At 56.2% G+C, this 24,046-nt stretch overlaps 1 protein-coding gene across 1 annotated transcript in view; it reads right to left on the reverse strand.

Moving 5' to 3' along the window:
• Positions 1-791: 791 nt before the first annotated feature.
• CFAP221 (cilia and flagella associated protein 221) overlaps positions 792-24,046 on the reverse strand; it is a 62,768-nt gene continuing 39,513 nt past the window's right edge. Inside the window, exons 12-18 of the mRNA XM_044274454.1 lie at positions 18,525-18,612; positions 4,179-4,268; positions 4,008-4,103; positions 3,838-3,931; positions 3,674-3,762; positions 2,734-2,814; positions 792-875 (exon numbers count right to left, since the gene is read on the reverse strand). Of these exons, the coding sequence (XP_044130389.1) occupies positions 792-875; positions 2,734-2,814; positions 3,674-3,762; positions 3,838-3,931; positions 4,008-4,103; positions 4,179-4,268; positions 18,525-18,612 (622 nt within the window). The remainder of the gene's footprint in view (positions 876-2,733; positions 2,815-3,673; positions 3,763-3,837; positions 3,932-4,007; positions 4,104-4,178; positions 4,269-18,524; positions 18,613-24,046) is intronic.

Below are 24,046 nucleotides of genomic sequence, written 5' to 3' on the forward strand. Positions count from 1 at the left end.
GGGTGCAGAGTAGTTTGGGGGGTTGTAGTGCAGGTCGAGGAGGGGTGCAGAGTAGTTTGTGGGGTTGTAGTGCAGGTCGAGGAGGGGTGCAGAGTAGTTTGGGGGGTTGTAGTGCAGGTCGCGGAGGGGTGCAGAGTAGTTTGTGGGGTTGTAGTGCAGGTCGAGGAGGGGTGCAGAGTAGTTTGTGGGGTTGCAGTGCAGGTCGGGGAGGGGTGCAGAGTAGTTTGTGGGGTTGCAGTGCAGGTCGGGGAGGGGTGCAGAGTAGTTTGTGGGGTTGTAGTGCAGGTCGAGGAGGGGTGCAGAGTAGTTTGTGAGGTTGTAGTGCAGGTCGAGGAGGGGTGCAGAGTAGTTTGTGAGGTTGTAGTGCAGGTCGAGGAGGGGTGCAGAGTAGTTTGTGGGGTTGTAGTGCAGGTCGAGGAGGGGTGCAGAGTAGTTTGTGGGGTTGTAGTGCAGGTCGGGGAGGGGTGCAGAGTAGTTTGGGGGGTTGTAGTGCAGGTTGAGGAGGGGTGCAGAGTAGTTTGTGGGGTTGTAGTGCAGGTCGAGGAGGGGTGCAGAGTAGTTTGTGGGGTTGTAGTGCAGGTCGAGGAGGGGTGCAGAGTAGTTTGGGGGGGTTGCAGTGCAGGTCGAGGAGGGGTGCAGAGTAGTTTGGGGGGTTGTAGTGCAGGTCGAGGAGGGGTGCAGAGTAGTTTGTGGGGTTGTAGTGCAGGTCGGGGAGGGGTGCAGAGTAGTTTGTGGGGTTGCAGTGCAGGTCGGGGAGGGTGCAGAGTAGTTTGGGGGGTTGTAGTGCAGGTCTAGGAGAGGTGCAGAGTAGTTTGTGGGGTTGCAGTGCAGGTCGAGGAGGGGTGCAGAGTAGTTTGGGGGGTTGTAGTGCAGGTCTAGGAGAGGTGCAGAGTAGTTTGTGGGGTTGTAGTGCAGGTCGAGGAGGGGTGCAGAGTAGTTTGGGGGGTTGTAGTGCAGGTCGAGGAGGGGTGCAGAGTAGTTTGTGGGGTTGTAGTGCAGGTCGAGGAGGGGTGCAGAGTAGTTTGTGGGGTTGTAGTGCAGGTCGAGGAGGGGTGCAGAGTAGTTTGTGGGGTTGTAGTGCAAGTCGAGGAGGGGTGCAAAGTAGTTTGTGGGGTTGCAGTGCAGGTCGGGGAGGGGTGCAGTTTGTGGGGTTGTAGTGCAGGTCGAGGAGGGGTGCAGTTTGTGGGGTTGTAGTGCAGGTCGCGGAGGGGTGCAGAGTAGTTTGTGGGGTTGCAGTGCAGGTCGAGGAGGGGTGCAGAGTAGTTTGTGGGGTTGTAGTGCAGGTCGCGGAGGGGTGCAGAGAAGTTTGTGGGGTTGTAGTGCAGGTCGGGGAGGGGTGCAGAGTAGTTTGGGGGGTTGTAGTGCAGGTCGCGGAGGGGTGCAGAGTAGTTTGTGGGGTTGCAGTGCAGGTCGGGGAGGGGTGCAGAGTAGTTTGGGGGGTTGTAGTGCAGGTCGCGGAGGGGTGCAGAGTAGTTTGTGGGGTTGCAGTGCAGGTCGAGGAGGGGTGCAGAGTAGTTTGTGGGGTTGTAGTGCAGGTCGAGGAGGGGTGCAGAGTAGTTTGTGGGGTTGTAGTGCAAGTCGAGGAGGGGTGCAGAGTAGTTTGTGGGGTTGCAGTGCAGGTCGGGGAGGGGTGCAGTTTGTGGGGTTGTAGTGCAGGTCGAGGAGGGGTGCAGTTTGTGGGGTTGTAGTGCAGGTCGCGGAGGGGTGCAGAGTAGTTTGTGGGGTTGCAGTGCAGGTCGGGGAGGGGTGCAGAGTAGTTTGTGGGGTTGTAGTGCAGGTCGCGGAGGGGTGCAGAGAAGTTTGTGGGGTTGTAGTGCAGGTCGGGGAGGGGTGCAGAGTAGTTTGGGGGGTTGTAGTGCAGGTCGCGGAGGGGTGCAGAGTAGTTTGTGGGGTTGCAGTGCAGGTCGGGGAGGGGTGCAGAGTAGTTTGGGGGGTTGTAGTGCAGGTCGGGGAGGGGTGCAGAGTAGTTTGGGGGGTTGTAGTGCAGGTCGCGGAGGGGTGCAGAGAAGTTTGTGGGGTTGTAGTGCAGGTCGGGGAGGGGTGCAGAGTAGTTTGGGGAGTTGTAGTGCAGGTCGCGGAGGGGTGCAGAGTAGTTTGGGGGGTTGTAGTGCAGGTCGCGGAGGGGTGCAGAGTAGTTTGTGGGGTTGCAGTGCAGGTCGGGGAGGGGTGCAGAGTAGTTTGTGGGGTTGCAGTGCAGGTCGGGGAGGGGTGCAGAGTAGTTTGTGGGGTTGTAGTGCAGGTCGAGGAGGGGTGCAGAGTAGTTTGTGGGGTTGCAGTGCAGGTCGGGGAGGGGTGCAGAGTAGTTTGTGGGGTTGTAGTGCAGGTCGAGGAGGGGTGCAGAGTAGTTTGGGGGGTTGTAGTGCAGGTCGGGGAGGGGTGCAGAGTAATTTGTGGGGTTGCAGTGCAGGTCGAGGAGGGGTGCAGAGTAGTTTGGGGGGTTGTAGTGCAGGTCGCGGAGGGGTGCAGAGTAGTTTGTGGGGTTGCAGTGCAGGTCGGGGAGGGGTGCAGAGTAGTTTGGGGGGTTGTAGTGCAGGTCGGGGAGGGGTGCAGAGTAGTTTGTGGGGTTGCAGTGCAGGTCGAGGAGGGGTGCAGAGTAGTTTGGGGGGTTGTAGTGCAGGTCGCGGAGGGGTGCAGAGTAGTTTGTGGGGTTGCAGTGCAGGTCGGGGAGGGGTGCAGAGTAGTTTGGGGGGTTGTAGTGCAGGTCGCGGAGGGGTGCAGGGTGTATTTGATCACCTTTAGGTCCTGGAAGGAGAGCCGGTGTCTGAGCGGTGCTGCTGCAGGTCTGGGAGGAAGGAACATGAGATCTTGCAGCGGCTGCAGATGAAACAGAAGATGAAACTTCTCAGGACTTGTCTTCTCAGTAACATTTTTCGGGTTTCACCTGTGACTGTAGTCAGACATTGTGTGAAGGGACCATCGTTGTTGGAAGGTACGTGTCACCGAGGTTCCTCGCCTCGGTAAAGTAAGAGACAGTTTTCATGTGGCAGCAGCAGTTGCTGTTTGACACCTTGCTGTTTAGCATAGCTGTAATAGCTGATTCGGGACGGCTCTTACTGGGAGTAGTCAAAGTGCTGGGAGGGTGACTACTCCCCACGTTCCAGGCCGGGTCTTGACTGGCCTATATAAAAAACCCAGCCAGCAGTGTCAGCTGGTGGTAATTACCTCTCTGGCAATCGCTGGATTGGGATCTGAGCCGTGTGCTAGGCTGGAGGCCTGGGTTTGGGAGGTCTGCTCTGTCCTGAGCAATGCCGATGGGTGTGATAACAGGGACTGTGTTGCTGTATGAACTGTCTAGGTGTGAGCGAACACCAAAACTGCAAATGGACTGTCCTACTGTTTTGTTGCCATAAGTGTGAATAAAAGACGGAGGTTTTTGAGTTACAAACGTGTCTCTGCCTCCGTACTGCGTCCGCCTGTCTGCCAGAGCGATCCCCGCAGTGGAGAGATCAGAAGTGCAGCGCTGGGTTCACCGGCCCGCCACACCATGGGTTCCCTTCCCTCGCTGCTCAGAGGCTTACAATCTAATGTGAAGCGGGCCCCTGTTGTGGGGTGATGAAGGATCGGACAGGCTGGGTTCCAACATGTCCAATCGATTGCCACTCAGGAGATCAGAACCACCAGAAGTCTCTGCAGCTCCTTATCCCCTGTGACTATGACCCTGGTCTGTACTCACCGACCCATCGGGCTCAGCCGGGTAAGGAGGGAATTCATAGGCCAAGACCTGCGAGGCGGGTAACGGGGCGACCTCCTCATCGCTGCTGTCTGCACAGGGTCAGAGGGACTTTATGAATACATGCGGCCTGCAGCAGGAGCCCCCCGGGCCGGCCCTCATCTTACCACACGTTGCGTCCTCCTCTCCCTCTGATCGGAGGCGCTGCAGCAGTTTCTTCAAGGATGGCAGCCGGCCGTCCACTCTGCCTCGTAGGAGGACCTGGAGCAGACAGACAAGGAGGTGAATCCTGGACCAGCGCAGGCTGCAAGTGTCCTCCTCTATGAAGAGTCCTCACCGTGCGGGCCGCCTGCTGGAAGCGCCTCAGGGCCCGGCTCCTGTTAGCCCAGAGGTCATTCATGTAGAGGTCAAACTGCGGCTGCGTCCGGGGACACTGGACAGGACATGAAGGGTTAATATGACATCAGATGTCCGTATTATATGTTACTATAGCAACAGCGCAGCTTACCTCATCCACACGGCGCAGCACCCGACGACAACCTGCAAGCGCGGCCTCCCTCCTGTGGTCAGCGGGCAGGTCAGGGCAGCCTCTCATCATCTGCAGGACACAGAATGATGGGAGTGGTGGTACACACAATATTATCTACAGGGGCCCCCGTCAAGAGGTGAGGTTAATACATACAGGGGGCCCTCTCAGGAGGTGAGGTTAATACACACAGGGGCCCCTCTCAGGAGGTGAGGTTAATACACACAGGGGCCCCTCTCAGGAGGTGAGGTTAATACACACAGGGGCCCCTCTCAGGAGGTGAGGTTAATACATACAGGGGCCCCTCTCAGGAGGTGAGGTTAATACATACAGGGGCCCCTCTCAGGAGGAGAGGTTAATACACACAGGGGCCCCTCTCAGGAGGTGAGGTTAATACACACAGGGGCCCCTCTCAGGAGGTGAGGTTAATACACACAGGGGCCCCTCTCAGGAGGTGAGGTTAATACATACAGGGGCCCCTCTCAGGAGGTGAGGTTAATACATACAGGGGCCCCTCTCAGGAGGAGAGGTTAATACATACAGGGGCCCCTCTCAGGAGGTGAGGTTAATACATACAGGGGCCCCTCTCAGGAGGTGAGGTTAATACACACAGGGGCCCCTCTCAGGAGGTGAGGTTAATACACACAGGGGCCCCTCTCAGGAGGTGAGGTTAATACATACAGGGGCCCCTCTCAGGAGGTGAGGTTAATACACACAGGGGCCCCTCTCAGGAGGTGAGGTTAATACACACAGGGGCCCCTCTCAGGAGGTGAGGTTAATACATACAGGGGCCCCTCTCAGGAGGTGAGGTTAATACACACAGGGGCCCCTCTCAGGAGGTGAGGTTAATACATACAGGGGCCCCTCTCAGGAGGTGAGGTTAATACATACAGGGGCCCCTCTCAGGAGGTGAGGTTAATACACACAGGGGCCCCTCTCAGGAGGTGAGGTTAATACACACAGGGGCCCCTCTCAGGAGGTGAGGTTAATACATACAGGGGCCCCTCTCAGGAGGTGAGGTTAATACATACAGGGGCCCCTGTCCGGACGGGATATATATATATTTTTTAAACATACTTTATTGGGTTTTCCAAATATATCAATAAGGCATAACACAATGCTTCCAAGTCCGATCTGCGATCTAGAGATGCAGTTATAGGGCTCTCCGCGGTTATACTCGCACACAGTGAGATTTAGGGCGCAGTACAAGACACTGGTGAGGAATATTCGGGTACACCCCCCCTTAGATGCTGGGGCCGACACCTTCTCTCATTGAAGGAGTTTTGCTTTCTCACATATGTGTTTACGGAACTATGCAATATCAGGAGGGTGTACAGGATAGCCTTCATCTAGGAGGTGGCGATATTATTAAAGAAAGGAGTCCAGGTTCTACCTACTCAAACAAGATCCCCCCGTAGGATAAGTGCCCTCCACTTTTTATGGTAAGTTTGTACGTTTTAGAAACCTTATTTTTACAAGTTTCTGTTTCCGGTCTGTCTGCTGAAGGCAGGACTCGGCGTGGTCTGACACCTCCCTTATGTGTGACACCGACGGAGGCAACCAGTTCTCTAACGTCGGCACTGCCTGGTTCCTCTCCCACCCGTTACATTCCCAGATACAGTGGAAGAGCTCTGCACTGCCTGGTTCCGCTCCTCTCCCACCCGTTACATTCCCAGATACAGTGGAAGAGCTCTGCACTGCCTGGTTCCGCTCCTCTCCCACCCGTTACATTCCCAGATACAGTGGAAGAGCTCTGCACTGCCTGGTTCCGCTCCTCTCCCACCCCTTACATTCCCAGATACAGTGGAAGAGCTCTGCACTGCCTGGTTCCGCTCCTCTCCCACCCGTTACATTCCCAGATACAGAGGAAGAGCTCTGCACTGCCTGGTTCCGCTCCTCTCCCACCCGTTACATTCCCAGATACAGTGGAAGAGCTCTGCACTGCCTGGTTCCGCTCCTCTCCCACCCGTTACATTCCCAGATACAGTGGAAGAGCTCTGCACTGCCTGGTTCCGCTCCTCTCCCACCCCTTACATTCCCAGATACAGTGGAAGAGCTCTGCACTGCCTGGTTCCGCTCCTCTCCCACCCGTTACATTCCCAGATACAGTGGAAGAGCTCTGCACTGCCTGGTTCCGCTCCTCTCCCACCCGTTACATTCCCAGATACAGTGGAAGAGCTCTGCACTGCCTGGTTCCGCTCCTCTCCCACCCGTTACATTCCCAGATACAGTGGAAGAGCTCTGCACTGCCTGGTTCCGCTCCTCTCCCACCCCTTACATTCCCAGATACAGTGGAAGAGCTCTGCACTGCCTGGTTCCGCTCCTCTCCCACCCGTTACATTCCCAGATACAGTGGAAGAGCTCTGCACTGCCTGGTTCCGCTCCTCTCCCACCCGTTACATTCCCAGATACAGTGGAAGAGCTCTGCACTGCCTGGTTCCGCTCCTCTCCCACCCGTTACATTCCCAGATACAGTGGAAGAGCTCTGCACTGCCTGGTTCCGCTCCTCTCCCACCCCTTACATTCCCAGATACAGTGGAAGAGCTCTGCACTGCCTGGTTCCGCTCCTCTCCCACCCGTTACATTCCCAGATACAGTGGAAGAGCTCTGCACTGCCTGGTTCCGCTCCTCTCCCACCCGTTACATTCCCAGATACAGTGGAAGAGCTCTGCACTGCCTGGTTCCGCTCCTCTCCCACCCGTTACATTCCCAGATACAGTGGAAGAGCTCTGCACTGCCTGGTTCCGCTCCTCTCCCACCCCTTACATTCCCAGATACAGTGGAAGAGCTCTGCACTGCCTGGTTCCGCTCCTCTCCCACCCGTTACATTCCCAGATACAGTGGAAGAGCTCTGCACTGCCTGGTTCCGCTCCTCTCCCACCCGTTACATTCCCAGATACAGTGGAAGAGCTCTGCACTGCCTGGTTCCGCTCCTCTCCCACCCGTTACATTCCCAGATACAGTGGAAGAGCTCTGCACTGCCTGGTTCCGCTCCTCTCCCACCCCTTACATTCCCAGATACAGTGGAAGAGCTCTGCACTGCCTGGTTCCGCTCCTCTCCCACCCGTTACATTCCCAGATACAGTGGAAGAGCTCTGCACTGCCTGGTTCCGCTCCTCTCCCACCCGTTACATTCCCAGATACAGTGGAAGAGCTCTGCACTGCCTGGTTCCTCTCCTCGCCCTCCCCTTACATTTCCAGATACAGTGGAAGAGCTCTGCACTGCCTGGTTCCCCTCCTCTCCCACCCGTTACATTCCCAGATACAGTGGAAGAGCTCCGCACTGCCTGGTTCCGCTCCTCTCCCTCCCGTTACATTCCCAGATACAGTGGAAGAGCTCTGCACTGCCTGGTTCCGCTCCTCTCCCACCCCTTACATTCCCAGATACAGTGGAAGAGCTCTGCACTGCCTGGTTCCGCTCCTCTCCCACCCCTTACATTCCCAGATACAGTGGAAGAGCTCTGCACTGCCTGGTTCCTCTCCTCGCCCTCCCCTTACATTCCCAGATACAGTGGAAGAGCTCTGCACTGCCTGGTTCCGCTCCTCTCCCACCCGTTACATTCCCAGATACAGTGGAAGAGCTCTGCACTGCCTGGTTCCGCTCCTCTCCCACCCGTTACATTCCCAGATACAGTGGAAGAGCTCTGCACTGCCTGGTTCCGCTCCTCTCCCACCCGTTACATTCCCAGATACAGTGGAAGAGCTCCGCACTGCCTGGTTCCGCTCCTCTCCCACCCGTTACATTCCCAGATACAGTGGAAGAGCTCCGCACTGCCTGGTTCCGCTCCTCTCCCACCCGTTACATTCCCAGATACAGTGGAAGAGCTCCGCACTGCCTGGTTCCGCTCCTCTCCCACCCCTTACATTCCCAGATACAGTGGAAGAGCTCTGCACTGCCTGGTTCCGCTCCTCTCCCACCCGTTACATTCCCAGATACAGTGGAAGAGCTCTGCAGTGCCTGGTTCCGCTCCTCTCCCACCCGTTACATTCCCAGATACAGTGGAAGAGCTCTGCACTGCCTGGTTCCGCTCCTCTCCCACCCGTTACATTCCCAGATACAGTGGAAGAGCTCTGCACTGCCTGGTTCCGCTCCTCTCCCACCCGTTACAGTGGAAGAGCTCTGCACTGCCTGGTTCCGCTCCTCTCCCACCCGTTACATTCCCAGATACAGTGGAAGAGCTCTGCACTGCCTGGTTCCCCTCCTCTCCCACCCGTTACATTCCCAGATACAGTGGAAGAGCTCTGCACTGCCTGGTTCCGCTCCTCTCCCACCCGTTACATTCCCAGATACAGTGGAAGAGCTCTGCACTGCCTGGTTCCGCTCCTCTCCCACCCGTTACATTCCCAGATACAGTGGAAGAGCTCTGCACTGCCTGGTTCCGCTCCTCTCCCACCCGTTACATTCCCAGATACAGTGGAAGAGCTCCGCACTGCCTGGTTCCGCTCCTCTCCCACCCGTTACATTCCCAGATACAGTGGAAGAGCTCCGCACTGCCTGGTTCCGCTCCTCTCCCACCCGTTACATTCCCAGATACAGTGGAAGAGCTCTGCACTGCCTGGTTCCGCTCCTCTCCCACCCCTTACATTCCCAGATACAGTGGAAGAGCTCTGCACTGCCTGGTTCCGCTCCTCTCCCACCCGTTACATTCCCAGATACAGTGGAAGAGCTCTGCACTGCCTGGTTCCGCTCCTCTCCCACCCGTTACATTCCCAGATACAGTGGAAGAGCTCCGCACTGCCTGGTTCCCCTCCTCTCCCACCCGTTACATTCCCAGATACAGTGGAAGAGCTCTGCACTGCCTGGTTCCACTCCTCTCCCACCCGTTACATTCCCAGATACAGTGGAAGAGCTCTGCACTGCCTGATTCCGCTCCTCTCCCACCCGTTACATTCCCAGATACAGTGGAAGAGCTCCGCACTGCCTGGTTCCCCTCCTCTCCCACCCGTTACATTCCCAGATACAGTGGAAGAGCTCCGCACTGCCTGGTTCCCCTCCTCTCCCACCCGTTACATTCCCAGATACAGTGGAAGAGCTCTGCACTGCCTGGTTCCGCTCCTCTCCCACCCGTTACATTCCCAGATACAGTGGAAGAGCTCTGCACTGCCTGGTTCCGCTCCTCTCCCACCCGTTACATTCCCAGATACAGTGGAAGAGCTCTGCACTGCCTGGTTCCGCTCCTCTCCCACCCGTTACATTCCCAGATACAGTGGAAGAGCTCTGCACTGCCTGGTTCCGCTCCTCTCCCACCCGTTACATTCCCAGATACAGTGGAAGAGCTCTGCACTGCCTGGTTCCGCTCCTCTCCCACCCCTTACATTCCCAGATACAGTGGAAGAGCTCCGCACTGCCTGGTTCCGCTCCTCTCCCACCCGTTACATTCCCAGATACAGTGGAAGAGCTCTGCACTGCCTGGTTCTGCTCCTCTCCCACCCGTTACATTCCCAGATACAGTGGAAGAGCTCCGCACTGCCTGGTTCCGCTCCTCTCCCACCCGTTACATTCCCAGATACAGTGGAAGAGCTCTGCACTGCCTGGTTCTGCTCCTCTCCCACCCGTTACATTCCCAGATACAGTGGAAGAGCTCTGCACTGCCTGGTTCCGCTCCTCTCCCACCCGTTACATTCCCAGATACAGTGGAAGAGCTCTGCACTGCCTGGTTCCGCTCCTCTCCCACCCCTTACATTCCCAGTTACAGTGGAAGAGCTCTGCACTGCCTGGTTCCCCTCCTCTCCCACCCCTTACATTCCCAGTTACAGTGGAAGAGCTCTGCACTGCCTGGTTCCGCTCCTCTCCCACCCCTTACATTCCCAGTTACAGTGGAAGAGCTCTGCACTGCCTGGTTCCGCTCCTCTCCCACCCGTTACATTCCCAGATACAGTGGAAGAGCTCTGCACTGCCTGGTTCCCCTCCTCTCCCACCCGTTACATTCCCAGATACAGTGGAAGAGCTCTGCACTGCCTGGTTCCGCTCCTCTCCCACCCGTTACATTCCCAGATACAGTGGAAGAGCTCCGCACTGCCTGGTTCCCCTCCTCTCCCACCCGTTACATTCCCAGATACAGTGGAAGAGCTCTGCACTGCCTGGTTCCCCTCCTCTCCCACCCGTTACATTCCCAGATACAGTGGAAGAGCTCCGCACTGCCTGGTTCCGCTCCTCTCCCACCCCTTACATTCCCAGTTACAGTGGAAGAGCTCTGCACTGCCTGGTTCCCCTCCTCTCCCACCCGTTACATTCCCAGTTACAGTGGAAGAGCTCTGCACTGCCTGGTTCCGCTCCTCTCCCACCCCTTACATTCCCAGATACAGTGGAAGAGCTCTGCACTGCCTGGTTCCGCTCCTCTCCCACCCGTTACATTCCCAGATACAGTGGAAGAGCTCTGCACTGCCTGGTTCCCCTCCTCTCCCACCCGTTACATTCCCAGATACAGTGGAAGAGCTCTGCACTGCCTGGTTCCGCTCCTCTCCCACCCGTTACATTCCCAGATACAGTGGAAGAGCTCCGCACTGCCTGGTTCCCCTCCTCTCCCACCCGTTACATTCCCAGATACAGTGGAAGAGCTCTGCACTGCCTGGTTCCCCTCCTCTCCCACCCGTTACATTCCCAGATACAGTGGAAGAGCTCTGCACTGCCTGGTTCCGCTCCTCTCCCACCCGTTACATTCCCAGATACAGTGGAAGAGCTCCGCACTGCCTGGTTCCCCTCCTCTCCCACCTGTTACATTCCCAGATACAGTGGAAGAGCTCTGCACTGCCTGGTTCCCCTCCTCTCCCACCCCTTACATTCCCAGTTACAGTGGAAGAGCTCTGCACTGCCTGGTTCCGCTCCTCTCCCACCCGTTACATTCCCAGATACAGTGGAAGAGCTCTGCACTGCCTGGTTCCCCTCCTCTCCCACCTGTTACATTCCCAGATACAGTGGAAGAGCTCTGCACTGCCTGGTTCCCCTCCTCTCCCACCCCTTACATTCCCAGTTACAGTGGAAGAGCTCCGCACTGCCTGGTTCCCCTCCTCTCCCACCTGTTACATTCCCAGATACAGTGGAAGAGCTCTGCACTGCCTGGTTCCCCTCCTCTCCCACCCCTTACATTCCCAGTTACAGTGGAAGAGCTCTGCACTGCCTGGTTCCCCTCCTCTCCCACCCCTTACATTCCCAGATACAGTGGAAGAGCTCCGCACTGCCTGGTTCCGCTCCTCTCCCACCTGTTACATTCCCAGATACAGTGGAAGAGCTCTGCACTGCCTGGTTCCCCTCCTCTCCCACCCCTTACATTCCCAGATACAGTGGAAGAGCTCTGCACTGCCTGGTTCCGCTCCTCTCCCACCCCTTACATTCCCAGATACAGTGGAAGAGCTCTGCACTGCCTGGTTCCGCTCCTCTCCCACCTGTTACATTCCCAGATACAGTGGAAGAGCTCTGCACTTTGGAGCAAACATTTAGGGCATTTCGTCTCTTTCCTCAATGGATGAATTCCTGCCGGATTTAATGTCAAATCCACATAGAGCTTTGTGAATAAATGAAGCGTCTCTCGCCAAATTTCACTTGATACCACTGTTTGAACCCTTCTCCATCCTCTCAGGAGGTCTTAAGGCGGGTGTCACTGTAACGGTGGGAAATACCGTTCCTGATATTATCATATACAGAAGCTATCTGAGGGTTTGGGCAGTGTCAGGTCATCAAAGCCGGTTGACGAGAATTCCAGAGGGAAGATCTGGACTTCACAAAACCCAGTAGTTGGAGGTAAGCCAGGAAGTGGGAAGTGTCGGGGGGGATACTGAACACATACGTCAGGGAACGAGTGGAACGGAGCCTCTTGAGGGTCCCATAGTCCCTTCACGGTGCCACGTGTCTGCCACTTTAGAAACTGTTTGAGTCACCCGCTGTAAATTCAGGGTGTTTCCAAGGAAAGAGGTGTTTGGATACCAGAAAAGGCAATCGGAACAGTTTTCCAGCAATTCTCCATGACGCAGCCGTATCCTTATCCGCTCTTCTTCTGCTGAATAACCGGTAAGAATGCATGTAAGCTCCACGGGCGAGACAGCTGGAGTTAGAGAAACGTGATGTCCCTGGATCCAATCCACACCAGGTCTCAGAAGGCTGGCTGTATTATAGGGCGTCAGGAACACCCGGCCCCCATCTCCCCTATTGAGCATTAGAGTTTTCAGTGCGACTCTGGAGCTTTTTCCTGCCATATACATCTCCTAAAGGCCGAGTGGAGCGTCCACATCTGTGCGTATTACAAGCAGCGGGATTGTCTGCATCTGGTATAGTAAGTGCGGGAAACATATCACTATGAAGGGACATCTACCCATCGTGGACATCTCCAAATCTGACAATGGACGTCTCGCCTATATTCACTCCCAGACATTTAATGGCGTGGCGAGCTATATTAACAGGAGCGATTCCCAATTTCTGGTCTCACTCGACTCTAATAATAATATTTCACACTTTGAAACGTTCACCTTGAAGCCTGAGAAGGAGCAGGTTGAGCAGTTCCAACAGGACTGATAGATCTGAGGTCGGGAAGACTAGCCGGTCATCTGCGAATGAAGCTTGTCTGACCTCCATATCCCCCACCGCCTGCCCCTCATATCCTCATTCAGGGCTATGGCTCTACATAGAGGGTCGATTGCCAGGTTGAACAGCAAGGAGGACACAGGGCATCTCTGTTGTGTTCCCTTGTAAGGTGGAAACCTGGTGTATATACCTGAGCACCAGGGGAATCATACGAGGCCGACAAATATCGGCGAAATGGACCTACCTATCCCGCTGTGTCCCGTACGCTGTTCAGCCCGTCCCAGGCCACCTTATCAATCGCTTTTTCTGCATCGATTGCAATGGTGGCCGGGACTGGCCAAAGGCAGGGCTCGTTTTAATCTAATCCCGCCAGCACCTTCCTGATGTTAGTCACTGCAGATCTATTTTGCGCAAATCCCGCTTGCGCAGGTAAAAGGAGCGCAGGCATCAATCTAGCCAATCTGTTCGCTAGAATTTTGGACATTATCTTAGTGTCTACATTTATGAGAGAGATTGGTCTATAGGAGGACGCCAACAAAGCGCTTTGGGCAATACTTTTCTATGTGCAGTGCGCGCCGAATCGGACATCTGGTGACCAGACATGAAGTCTGAGTGACGTACGAGTTACTCCTTTATCATCTTTTAAAGGGATTCCGTCACCAGGATTAGCGATATAGCGGTATTTCTATGTGCCCATCAGTCTCCAGGCAGCGTTTACAATGACCCCTCTGTTACTGCGCTGTGTGTGTTACATTCTTATAAAAACCGATCTTATTGATATGTAAATCACCTCTGTCAGGAGCCCAAGGGGTTGTCCCACGATGTGTTGGCGCCCGGCAGCGCCCATCGATCCGGAGCCCAGCACCGCCTACCACTTTCACTCCACTATCCCTGACGACAGTTCTTCTCAGTGCCGTAATCTCGGGCAGGTGCAGTGGACACTGTAGTCTGCACCCATGAGGACTACTGGCACTGGCTTCGACGAGTCAACTGCGCATGTGCCGGCTCCCTCGTCGAAGCCAGTGCCAGTAGTCCTCATGGGCGCAGACTACAGTGTCCACTGCGCCTGCCCGAGATTACGGCACTGAGAAGAACTGTTGTCAGGGATAGTGGAGTGAAAGTGGTAGGCGATGCTGGGCTCCGTATCGATGGGCGCTGCCGGGCGCCAACACATCGTGGGACAACCCCTTGGGCTCCTGACAGAGGTGATTTACATATCAATAAGATCGGTTTTTATAAGAATGTAACACACACAGCGCAGTAACAGAGGGGTCATTGTAAACCCTGCCTGGAGACTGATGGGCACATAGAAATACTGCTATATCGCTAATCCTGGTGACGGAATAGGGGTGGGTTGTATTGAGCCTCCTGCAAGGCGGGCTAGGAGTTCCCCGAGTAAGTTCTTTCTTATGTACCCATTGGTCATATGCCCGTTTCACCTTCGCCCCGATTCTTGGGGAGCTCTGGAAAGCTGTGTGCGCCTCTCTGAGAGCGCGACGATACTTTAACAGGGCTCCTGACAATTGTTTTTAGCGCTAACTCGGAGGTCACGGTATTCCCGGTGATTAGTCCGGTTTGTGGGGGAGGGCGAATGTGAGGAGCTTCACCTCACGGAGCTACAACTACACGCGTCTCACCATGTGGGCGCCGGAACCGGAAGTCCGGACGTGAGGTTAATACATACAGGGGCCCCTGTACGGACGTGAGGTTAATACATACGGGGCCCCTGTACGGACGTGAGGTTAATACATACAGGGCCCCTGTACAGACGTGAGGTTAATACATACAGGGGCCCCTGTACGGACGTGAGGTTAATACATACGGGGCCCCTGTACGGACGTGAGGTTAATACATACAGGGCCCCTGTACGGACGTGAGGTTAATACATACGGGGCCCCTGTACGGACGTGAGGTTAATACATACAGGGCCCCTGTACGGACGTGAGGTTAATACATACAGGGGTCCCTGTCAGGAGGTGATGTTAATACATTCAGGGGCCCCTGTCAGGAGGTGAGGTTAATCTATACAGGGGCCCCTGTACGGACGTGAGGTTAATACATACAGGGCCCCTGTACGGACGTGAGGTTAATACATACAGGGGCCCCTGTACGGATATGAGGTTAATACATACAGGGGCCCCTGTACAGACGTGAGGTTAATACATACAGGGCCCCTGTACGGACGTGAGGTTAATACATACAGGGCCCCTGTACGGACGTGAGGTTAATACATACAGGGGCCCCTGTACGGACGTGAGGTTAATACATACGGGGCCCCTGTACGGACGTGAGGTTAATACATACGGGGCCCCTGTACGGACGTGAGGTTAATACATACAGGGCCCCTGTACGGACGTGAGGTTAATACATACAGGGCCCCTGTACAGACGTGAGGTTAATACATACGGGGCCCCTGTCAGGAGGTGATGTTAATACATTCAGGGGTCCCTGTCAGGAGGTGATGTTAATACATTCAGGGGCCCCTGTCAGGAGGTGAGGTTAATACATACAGGGCCCCTGTACGGACGTGAGGTTAATACATACAGGGGCCCCTGTACGGACGTGAGGTTAATACATACAGGGCCCCTGTACGGACGTGAGGTTAATACATACAGGGGCCCCTGTACGGACGTGAGGTTAATACATACAGGGGCCCCTGTACGGACGTGAGGTTAATACATACAGGGCCCCTGTACGGACGTGAGGTTAATACATACAGGGGCCCCTGTACAGACGTGAGGTTAATACATACAGGGCCCCTGTATGGACGTGAGGTTAATACATACAGGGGCCCCTGTACAGACGTGAGGTTAATACATACAGGGGCCCCTGTACGGACGTGAGGTTAATACATACAGGGCCCCTGTACGGACGTGAAGTTAATACATACAGGGCCCCTGTACGGACGTGAGGTTAATACATACAGGGGCCCCTGTCAGGAGGTGATGTTAATACATTCAGGGGCCCCTGTACGGACGTGAGGTTAATACATACAGGGGCCCCTGTCAGGAGGTGATATTAATACATTCAGGGGCCCCTGTCAGGAGGTGATGTTAATACATTCAGGGGCCCCTGTCAGGAGGTGAGGTTAATACATACAGGGGCCCCTGTCAGGAGGTGATATTAATACATTCAGGGGCCCCTGTCAGGAGGTGATGTTAATACATTCAGGGGCCCCTGTCAGGAGGGGATGTTAATACATTCAGGGGCCCCTATCATGAGGTGATGTTAATACATTCAGGGGCCCCTGTACGGACGTGAGGTTAATACATACAGGGGCCCCTGTACGGTCGTGAGGTTAATACATACGGGGCCCCTGTACGGACGTGAGGTTAATACATACGGGGCCCCTGTCAGGAAGTGATGTTAATACATTCAGGGGGCCCTGTCAGGAGGTGAGGTTAATACATACAGGGGCCCCTGTACGGACGTGAGGTTAATACATACAGGGCCCCTGTACAGACGTGAGGTTAATACATACGGGGCCCCTGTCAGGAGGTGATGTTAATACATTCAGGGGCCCCTGTCAGGAGGTGAGGTTAATACATACGGGGCCCCTGTCAGGAGGTGATGTTAATACATTCAGGGGCCCCTGTCAGGAGGTGATGTTAATACATTCAGGGGCCCCTGTCAGGAGGTGATGTTAATACATTCAGGGGCCCCTATCATGAGGTGATGTTAATACATTCAGGGGCCCCTGTACGGACGTGAGGTTAATACATACAGGGGCCCCTGTACGGACGTGAGGTTAATACATACAGGGCCCCTGTACGGACGTGAGGTTAATACATACGGGGCCCCTGTCAGGAAGTGAGGTTAATACATTCAGGGGCCCCTGTCAGGAGGTGAGGTTAATACATACAGGGGCCCCTGTACGGACGTGAGGTTAATACATACAGGGGCCCCTGTACAGACGTGAGGTTAATACATACAGGGCCCCTGTACAGACGTGAGGTTAATACATACGGGGCCCCTGTCAGGAGGTGATGTTAATACATTCAGGGGCCCCTGTCAGGAGGTGAGGTTAATACATACGGGGCCCCTGTCAGGAGGTGATGTTAATACATTCAGGGGCCCCTGTCAGGAGGTGATATTAATACATTCAGGGGCCCCTGTCAGGAGGTGATGTTAATACATTCAGGGGCCCCTATCATGAGGTGATGTTAATACATTCAGGGGCCCCTGTACGGACGTGAGGTTAATACATACAGGGGCCCCTGTACGGACGTGAGGTTAATACATACAGGGCCCCTGTACGGACGTGAGGTTAATACATACGGGGCCCCTGTCAGGAAGTGAGGTTAATACATTCAGGGGCCCCTGTCAGGAGGTGAGGTTAATACATACAGGGGCCCCTGTACGGACGTGAGGTTAATACATACAGGGGCCCCTGTACAGACGTGAGGTTAATACATACAGGGCCCCTGTACAGACGTGAGGTTAATACATACAGGGCCCCTGTCAGGAGGTGATGTTAATACATTCAGGGGCCCCTGTCAGGAGGTGAGGTTAATACATACGGGGCCCCTGTCAGGAGGTGATGTTAATACATTCAGGGGCCCCTGTCAGGAGGTGATATTAATACATTCAGGGGCCCCTGTCAGGAGGTGATGTTAATACATTCAGGGGCCCCTATCATGAGGTGATGTTAATACATTCAGGGGCCCCTGTACGGACGTGAGGTTAATACATACAGGGGCCCCTGTACGGACGTGAGGTTAATACATACAGGGCCCCTGTACGGACGTGAGGTTAATACATACGGGGCCCCTGTCAGGAAGTGAGGTTAATACATTCAGGGGCCCCTGTCAGGAGGTGAGGTTAATACATACAGGGGCCCCTGTACGGACGTGAGGTTAATACATACAGGGGCCCCTGTACGGACGTGAGGTTAATACATACAGGGCCCCTGTACCGACGTGAGGTTAATACATACAGGGGCCCCTGTACGGACGTGAGGTTAATACATACAGGGGCCCCTGTACGGACGTGAGGTTAATACATACAGGGCCCCTGTACAGACGTGAGGTTAATACATACGGGGCCCCTGTCAGGAGGTGATGTTAATACATTCAGGGGCCCCTGTCAGGAGGTGAGGTTAATACATACGGGGCCCCTGTCAGGAGGTGATGTTAATACATTCAGGGGCCCCTGTCAGGAGGTGATATTAATACATTCAGGGGCCCCTGTCAGGAGGTGATGTTAATACATTCAGGGGCCCCTATCATGAGGTGATGTTAATACATTCAGGGGCCCCTGTACGGACGTGAGGTTAATACATACAGGGGCCCCTGTACGGACGTGAGGTTAATACATACAGTGCCCCTGTACGGACGTGAGGTTAATACATACGGGGCCCCTGTCAGGAAGTGAGGTTAATACATTCAGGGGCCCCTGTCAGGAGGTGAGGTTAATACATACAGGGGCCCCTGTACGGACGTGAGGTTAATACATACAGGGGCCCCTGTACGGAGGTGAGGTTAATACATACAGGGGCCCCTGTCAGGAGGTGATGTTAATACATTCAGGGGCCCCTGTCAGGAGGTGATGTTAATACATTCAGGGGCCCCTGTCAGCAGGTGATGTTAATACATTCAGGGGCCCCTGTCAGCAGGTGATGTTAATACATTGGGGGCCCCTGTCAGGAGGTGTAAGAGGGAATCTGCCCCATACAGTATCCCTGTATAAGACGTGATGGCTCCGTGCCCTGCTCCACGCATCTCCTGCCATAATAATATAGGATAATGTGGCCCTTCACATGTAACCGCACTGTGGGGCCCCGGAGCAGTGTGCATCATATATCGGTGACTGACCTGGTACTCGGCCGCGGCGCTCTGGCGATCCTCCGTTATAATGTGACGGTGTCTTGCAGAGATGGGATCATGGCCGAGGTGAACCTGCCTAGTGGGTGCAGAAAGACCAGCATTACTGTGCAGCAGGTCCTGTGTACAGTCTATGGGGAGGCATACCAGGTGTGACGGCATGGTACCCCAAGGAACCCCCAGATCTCCCTCACTGGTACTGAGACCTGCCCCATCAGAACCAAACCACCCCAGGATCTGATGGATACGACTCTGGACGAGATTAGAGTCACAATTTATAAGATCCTCATGTGGCCACAGAGCAATGAGCAGGGAGACATATGGCCATCCTCGGGGCCCTCAAATGTCAGTGCAGGGGGTCCCATAGACTTTCTCCCTTCCTCTCCTTGCCCCTCCCACCTCCCCACCCTCTCCCAGTAAATCCTAGTCTCTTCTAGCCCCTCCCAGTATCTCCTAGCCCTCCTAGTCTCTTCTAGCCCCTCCCAGTATCTCTGAGCCCTCCTAGTCTCTTCTAGCCCCTCCCAGTATCTCCGAGCCCTCCTAGTCTCTTCTAGCCCCTCCCAGTATCTCCGAGCCCTCCTTGTCTCTTCTAGTCCCTCCCAGTATCTCCTAGCCCTCCTAGTCTCTTCTAGCCCCTCCCAGTATCTCCGAGCCCTCCTAGTCTCTTCTAGCCCCTCCCAGTATCTCCGAGCCCTCCTAGTCTCTTCTAGCCCCTCCCAGTATCTCCGAGCCCTCCTAGTCTCTTCTAGCCCCTCCCAGTATCTCCGAGCCCTCCTAGTCTCTTCTAGCCCCTCCCAGTATCTCCGAGCCCTCCTAGTCTCTTCTAGCCCCTCCCAGTATCTCCTAGCCCTCCTAGTCTCTTCTAGCCCCTCCCAGTATCTCCTAGCCCTCCTAGTCTCTTCTAGCCCCTCCCAGTATCTCCGAGCCCTCCTAGTCTCTTCTAGCCCCTCCCAGTATCTCCGAGCCCTCCTAGTCTCTTCTAGCCCCTCCCAGTATCTCCGAGCCCTCCTAGTCTCTTCTAGCCCCTCCCAGTATCTCCGAGCCCTCCTAGTCTCTTCTAGCCCCTCCCAGTATCTCCTAGCCCTCCTAGTCTCTTCTAGCCCCTCCCAGTATCTCCGAGCCCTCCTAGTCTCTTCTAGCCCCTCCCAGTATCTCCGAGCCCTCCTAGTCTCTTCTAGCCCCTCCCAGTATCTCCGAGCCCTCCTAGTCTCTTCTAGTCCCTCCCAGTATCTCCTAGCCCTCCTAGTCTCTTCTAGCCCCTCCCAGTATCTCCGAGCCCTCCTAGTCTCTTCTAGCCCCTCCCAGTATCTCAGAGCCCTCCTAGTCTCTTCTAGCCCCTCCCAGTATCTCCTAGCCCTCCTAGTCTCTTCTAGCCCCTCCCAGTATCTCCTAGCCCTCCTAGTCTCTTCTAGTCTCTGGACCCCAGGAGGAACAGAAAGGGAGGACTTGCCTTGAAAACGACTTTATTGTCGCTTTTATCAACGAGCCGTATCTATGGGCTCATACTTACTATACGAAGGACGTATCTGAGCTGTACGTATATATCATACGTGGACGCTCGTCCTACAATACTTAACTTGTGCCCTGATGGCATCCCATATACCAAATAAGGACTGACATCAAAATATCTGGACAGAAAATCCACTCTGAAGTCCTGCATTTTTGTATTTAGTGACCGTGTACAAGCGGTATACGATGCTTGATGCGCCTCCCATTTCCTCCCAATAATAATATCGTCTAATGCTAATAGGTCCAGTCCTAATTGGTATCTGTGCGGTAACAGACACCATCTCACCAATAGAGCAGTCTCATCATATGGGCCCTCACCCTCTCAGTGTGATTTATGAGGTTGTATGCTGCCGATTTGTTGCAGAATTGATGTAGATATATTATCCAATTAAACCTATAGATTCATTCACCCCCTGATGATCCCACACCGTGGGGGAAACGCGTTGGGGTTCTAGTGTATCATTTGTCTGGTCCATATATCTAGTCTTGGTGACCACAAACATCCATATAATAGGGTGTTTTTTATAAGTAAGTCTTGTGCATCGTGTACCTTTTGATGTTTCTACATCAGTAGGGGTGTATACATGGTGCACTATTTGTGTGTTTGTTTTGTCTTGCTGTCCATGGAGGTCCCCCACTGATAGGCTTTCTTCTAACAGCAAGGGTTATATAGGAGCTGTTAGCCTTAGGCTCGAGGACAGGGAGTCCCCACCATTAGGGGCTGTCCCTGGGCAAAGGGTTTAGTTTAGGGTCCATAATAGGGACATTGTCCCCGCCCATAGCTAAACCTACATAGCCAGCTGTGTGGAGGTACCCACTATGGACAATCAGTATTTGTCTTGAGATAATAAATAAAATATTGAAGTAACTGTTATATGGAAGGGTTAATTTTCTAGCTGGATTTTGTAGTCTCTTCTAGCCCCTCCCAGTATCTCCTAGCCCTAGTCTCTTCTAGCCACTCCCAGTATCTCCTAACCCCTCCCAGACTCTTTTAGCCCCTCCCAGTATCGCCTAACCCCTCCCAGTCTCTTCTAGCCCCTCCCAGTATATCCTAAACCCCCCCAGTCTCTTCTAGCCCTTCCCAGTATCTCCTAACCCCTCCCAGTCTCGTCTAGCCCCTCCCAGTATCTCCTAACCCCTCCCAGTCTCTTCTAGCCCCTCCCAACCCTCCTTGATGCACTTTGCTTCTTCCTGCCTTTCCAGCCCCCCTCTACTCCTCCCGACTCCCTTGCCTTACCCGTCCCTGCTGACCCATCCAATCCCTTCTGACCCTTTCTAACCCCTCCTGGTCTCTCCCAGAGCCCCCCAGCCTCAACATGCCTCTTTTGGCCTCCTCCTGCCTTATCTCTCCGGGACCCCCTCCTGTTCCCTCCCCATCTCTCCAGGGCTCCCTCCCGTTCCCTCCCCATCTCTCCAGGGCCCCCTTCCCGTCTCTCCCCATCTCTCCAGGGCCCCCTCCCGTCTTCCCCATCTCTCCAGGGCCCCCTCCCGTCTTCCCCATCTCTCCAGGGCCCCCTCCCATCCCTCCAGAGCCCCCTCCCATCCCTCCAGGGCCCCCTCCTGTCTCTCCCCATCTCTCCAGGACCCCCTCCCGTCTCTCCAGGGCCCCCTCCCGTCTCTCCCTATCTCTCCAGGGCCCCCTCCTGTCCCTCCCCATCTCTCCAGGGCCCCCTCCCGTCTCTCCCCGCCTCTCCCCATCTCTCCAGGACCCCCTCCCGTCTCTCCCCATCTCTCCAGGACCTCCTCCCGTCTCTCCCCATCTCTCCAGGGCCCCCTCCCGTCTTCCCCATCTCTCCAGGGCCCCCTCCTGTCCCTCCCCATCTCTCTAGGACCCTCTCCCGTCTTCCCCATCTCTCCCGTCCCTCCAGGACCTCCTTCCGTCTCTCCCCATCTCTCCAGGACCCCCTCCCATCTTCCCCATCTCTCCAGGGCCCCCTCCCGTCCCTCCCCATCTCTCCAGGGCCCCCTCCCGTCTCACCAGGACCTCCTCCCGTCTCTCCAGGACCCCCTCCCGTCTCTCCCCATCTCTCTAGGACCCCCTCCAGTCTCTCCAGGACCCCCTCCTGTCTCTCCCCGTCTCTCCTCGTCTCTCCAGGACCCCCTCCCGTGTATCCCCGTCTCTCCAGGACCCCCTCCCGTCTTCCCCATCTCTCCAGGGCCCCCTCCCGTCTCACCAGGACCTCCTCCCGTCTCACCAGGACCTCCTCCCGTCTCACCAGGACCTCCTCCCGTCTCTCCAGGACCCCCTCCCGTCTCTCCAGGACCCCCTCCTGTCCCTCCCCATCTCTCTAGGACCCTCTCCCGTCTTCCCCATCTCTCCCGTCCCTCCAGGACCTCCTTCCGTCTCTCCCCATCTCTCCAGGACCCCCTCCCATCTTCCCCATCTCTCCAGGCCCCCCTCCCATCCCTCCCCATCTCTCCAGGGCCCCCTCCCATCCCTCCCCATCTCTCCAGGGCCCCCTCCCATCCCTCCCCATCTCTCCAGGGCCCCCTCCCATCCCTCCCCATCTCTCCAGGGCCCCCTCCCGTCTCACCAGGACCTCCTCCCGTCTCTCCAGGACCCCCTCCCGTCTCTCCCCATCTCTCTAGGACCCCCTCCAGTCTCTCCAGGACCCCCTCCCGTCTCTCCCCGTCTCTCCAGGACCCCCTCCCGTCTCTCCTCGTCTCTCCAGGACCCCCTCCCGTGTATCCCCGTCTCTCCAGGACCCTCTCCCGTCTTCCCCATCTCTCCAGGGCCCCCTCCCGTCTCACCAGGACCTCCTCCCGTCTCTCCAGGACCCCCTCCCGTCTCTCCCCATCTCTCTAGGACCACCTCCAGTCTCTCCAGGACCCCCTCCCGTCTCTCCCCATCTCTCCAGGACCACCTCCAGTCTCTCCAGGACCCCCTCCGGTCTTTCCCCGTCTCTCCAGGACCCCCTCCGGTCTTTCCCCGTCTCTCCAGGACCCCCTCCGGTCTTTCCCCGTCTCTCCAGGACCCCCTCCGGTCTTTCCCCGTCTCTCCAGGACCCCCTCCGGTCTTTCCCCGTCTCTCCAGGACCCCCTCCGGTCTTTCCCCGTCTCTCCAGGACCCCCTCCGGTCTTTCCCCGTCTCTCCAGGACCCCCTCCGGTCTTTCCCCGTCTCTCCAGGACCCCCTCCGGTCTTTCCCCGTCTCTCCAGGACCCCCTCCGGTCTTTCCCCGTCTCTCCAGGACCCCCTCCGGTCTTTCCCCGTCTCTCCAGGACCCCCTCCGGTCTTTCCCCGTCTCTCCAGGACCCCCTTCCGGTCTTTCCCCGTCTCTCCAGGACCCCCTCCGGTCTTTCCCCGTCTCTCCAGGACCCCCTCCGGTCTTTCCCCGTCTCTCCAGGACCCCCTTCCGGTCTTTCCCCGTCTCTCCAGGACCCCCTCCGGTCTTTCCCCGTCTCTCCAGGACCCCCTCCGGTCTTTCCCCGTCTCTCCAGGACCCCCTTCCGGTCTTTCCCCGTCTCTCCAGGACCCCCTCCCGTCTTTCCCCGTCTCTCCAGGACCCCCTCCCGTCTTTCCCCGTCTCTCCAGGACCCCCTCCCGTCTTTCCCCGTCTCTCCAGGACCCCCTCCCGTCTTTCCCCGTCTCTCCAGGACCCCCTCCCGTCTCTCCCCGTCTCTCCAGGACCCCCTCCCGTCTCTCCCCGTCTCTCCAGGACCCCCTCCCGTCTCTCCCCGTCTCTCCAGGACCCCCTCCCGTCTCTCCCCGTCTCTCCAGGACCCCCTCCCGTCTCTCCCCGTCTCTCCAGGACCCCCTCCCGTCTCTCCCCGTCTCTCCAGGACCCCCTCCCGTCTCTCCCCGTCTCTCCAGGACCCCCTCCCGTCTCTCCCCGTCTCTCCAGGACCCCCTCCCGTCTCTCCCCGTCTCTCCAGGACCCCCTCCCGTCTCTCCCCGTCTCTCCAGGACCCCCTCCCGTCTCTCCCCGTCTCTCCAGGACCCCCTCCCGTCTCTCCAGGACCCCCTCCCGTCTCTCCAGGACCCCCTCCCGTCTCTCCAGGACCC

Source organism: Bufo gargarizans, unplaced genomic scaffold (assembly GCF_014858855.1).
Source record: "Bufo gargarizans isolate SCDJY-AF-19 unplaced genomic scaffold, ASM1485885v1 original_scaffold_1771_pilon, whole genome shotgun sequence".
Lineage (NCBI taxonomy): Eukaryota > Metazoa > Chordata > Amphibia > Anura > Bufonidae > Bufo > Bufo gargarizans.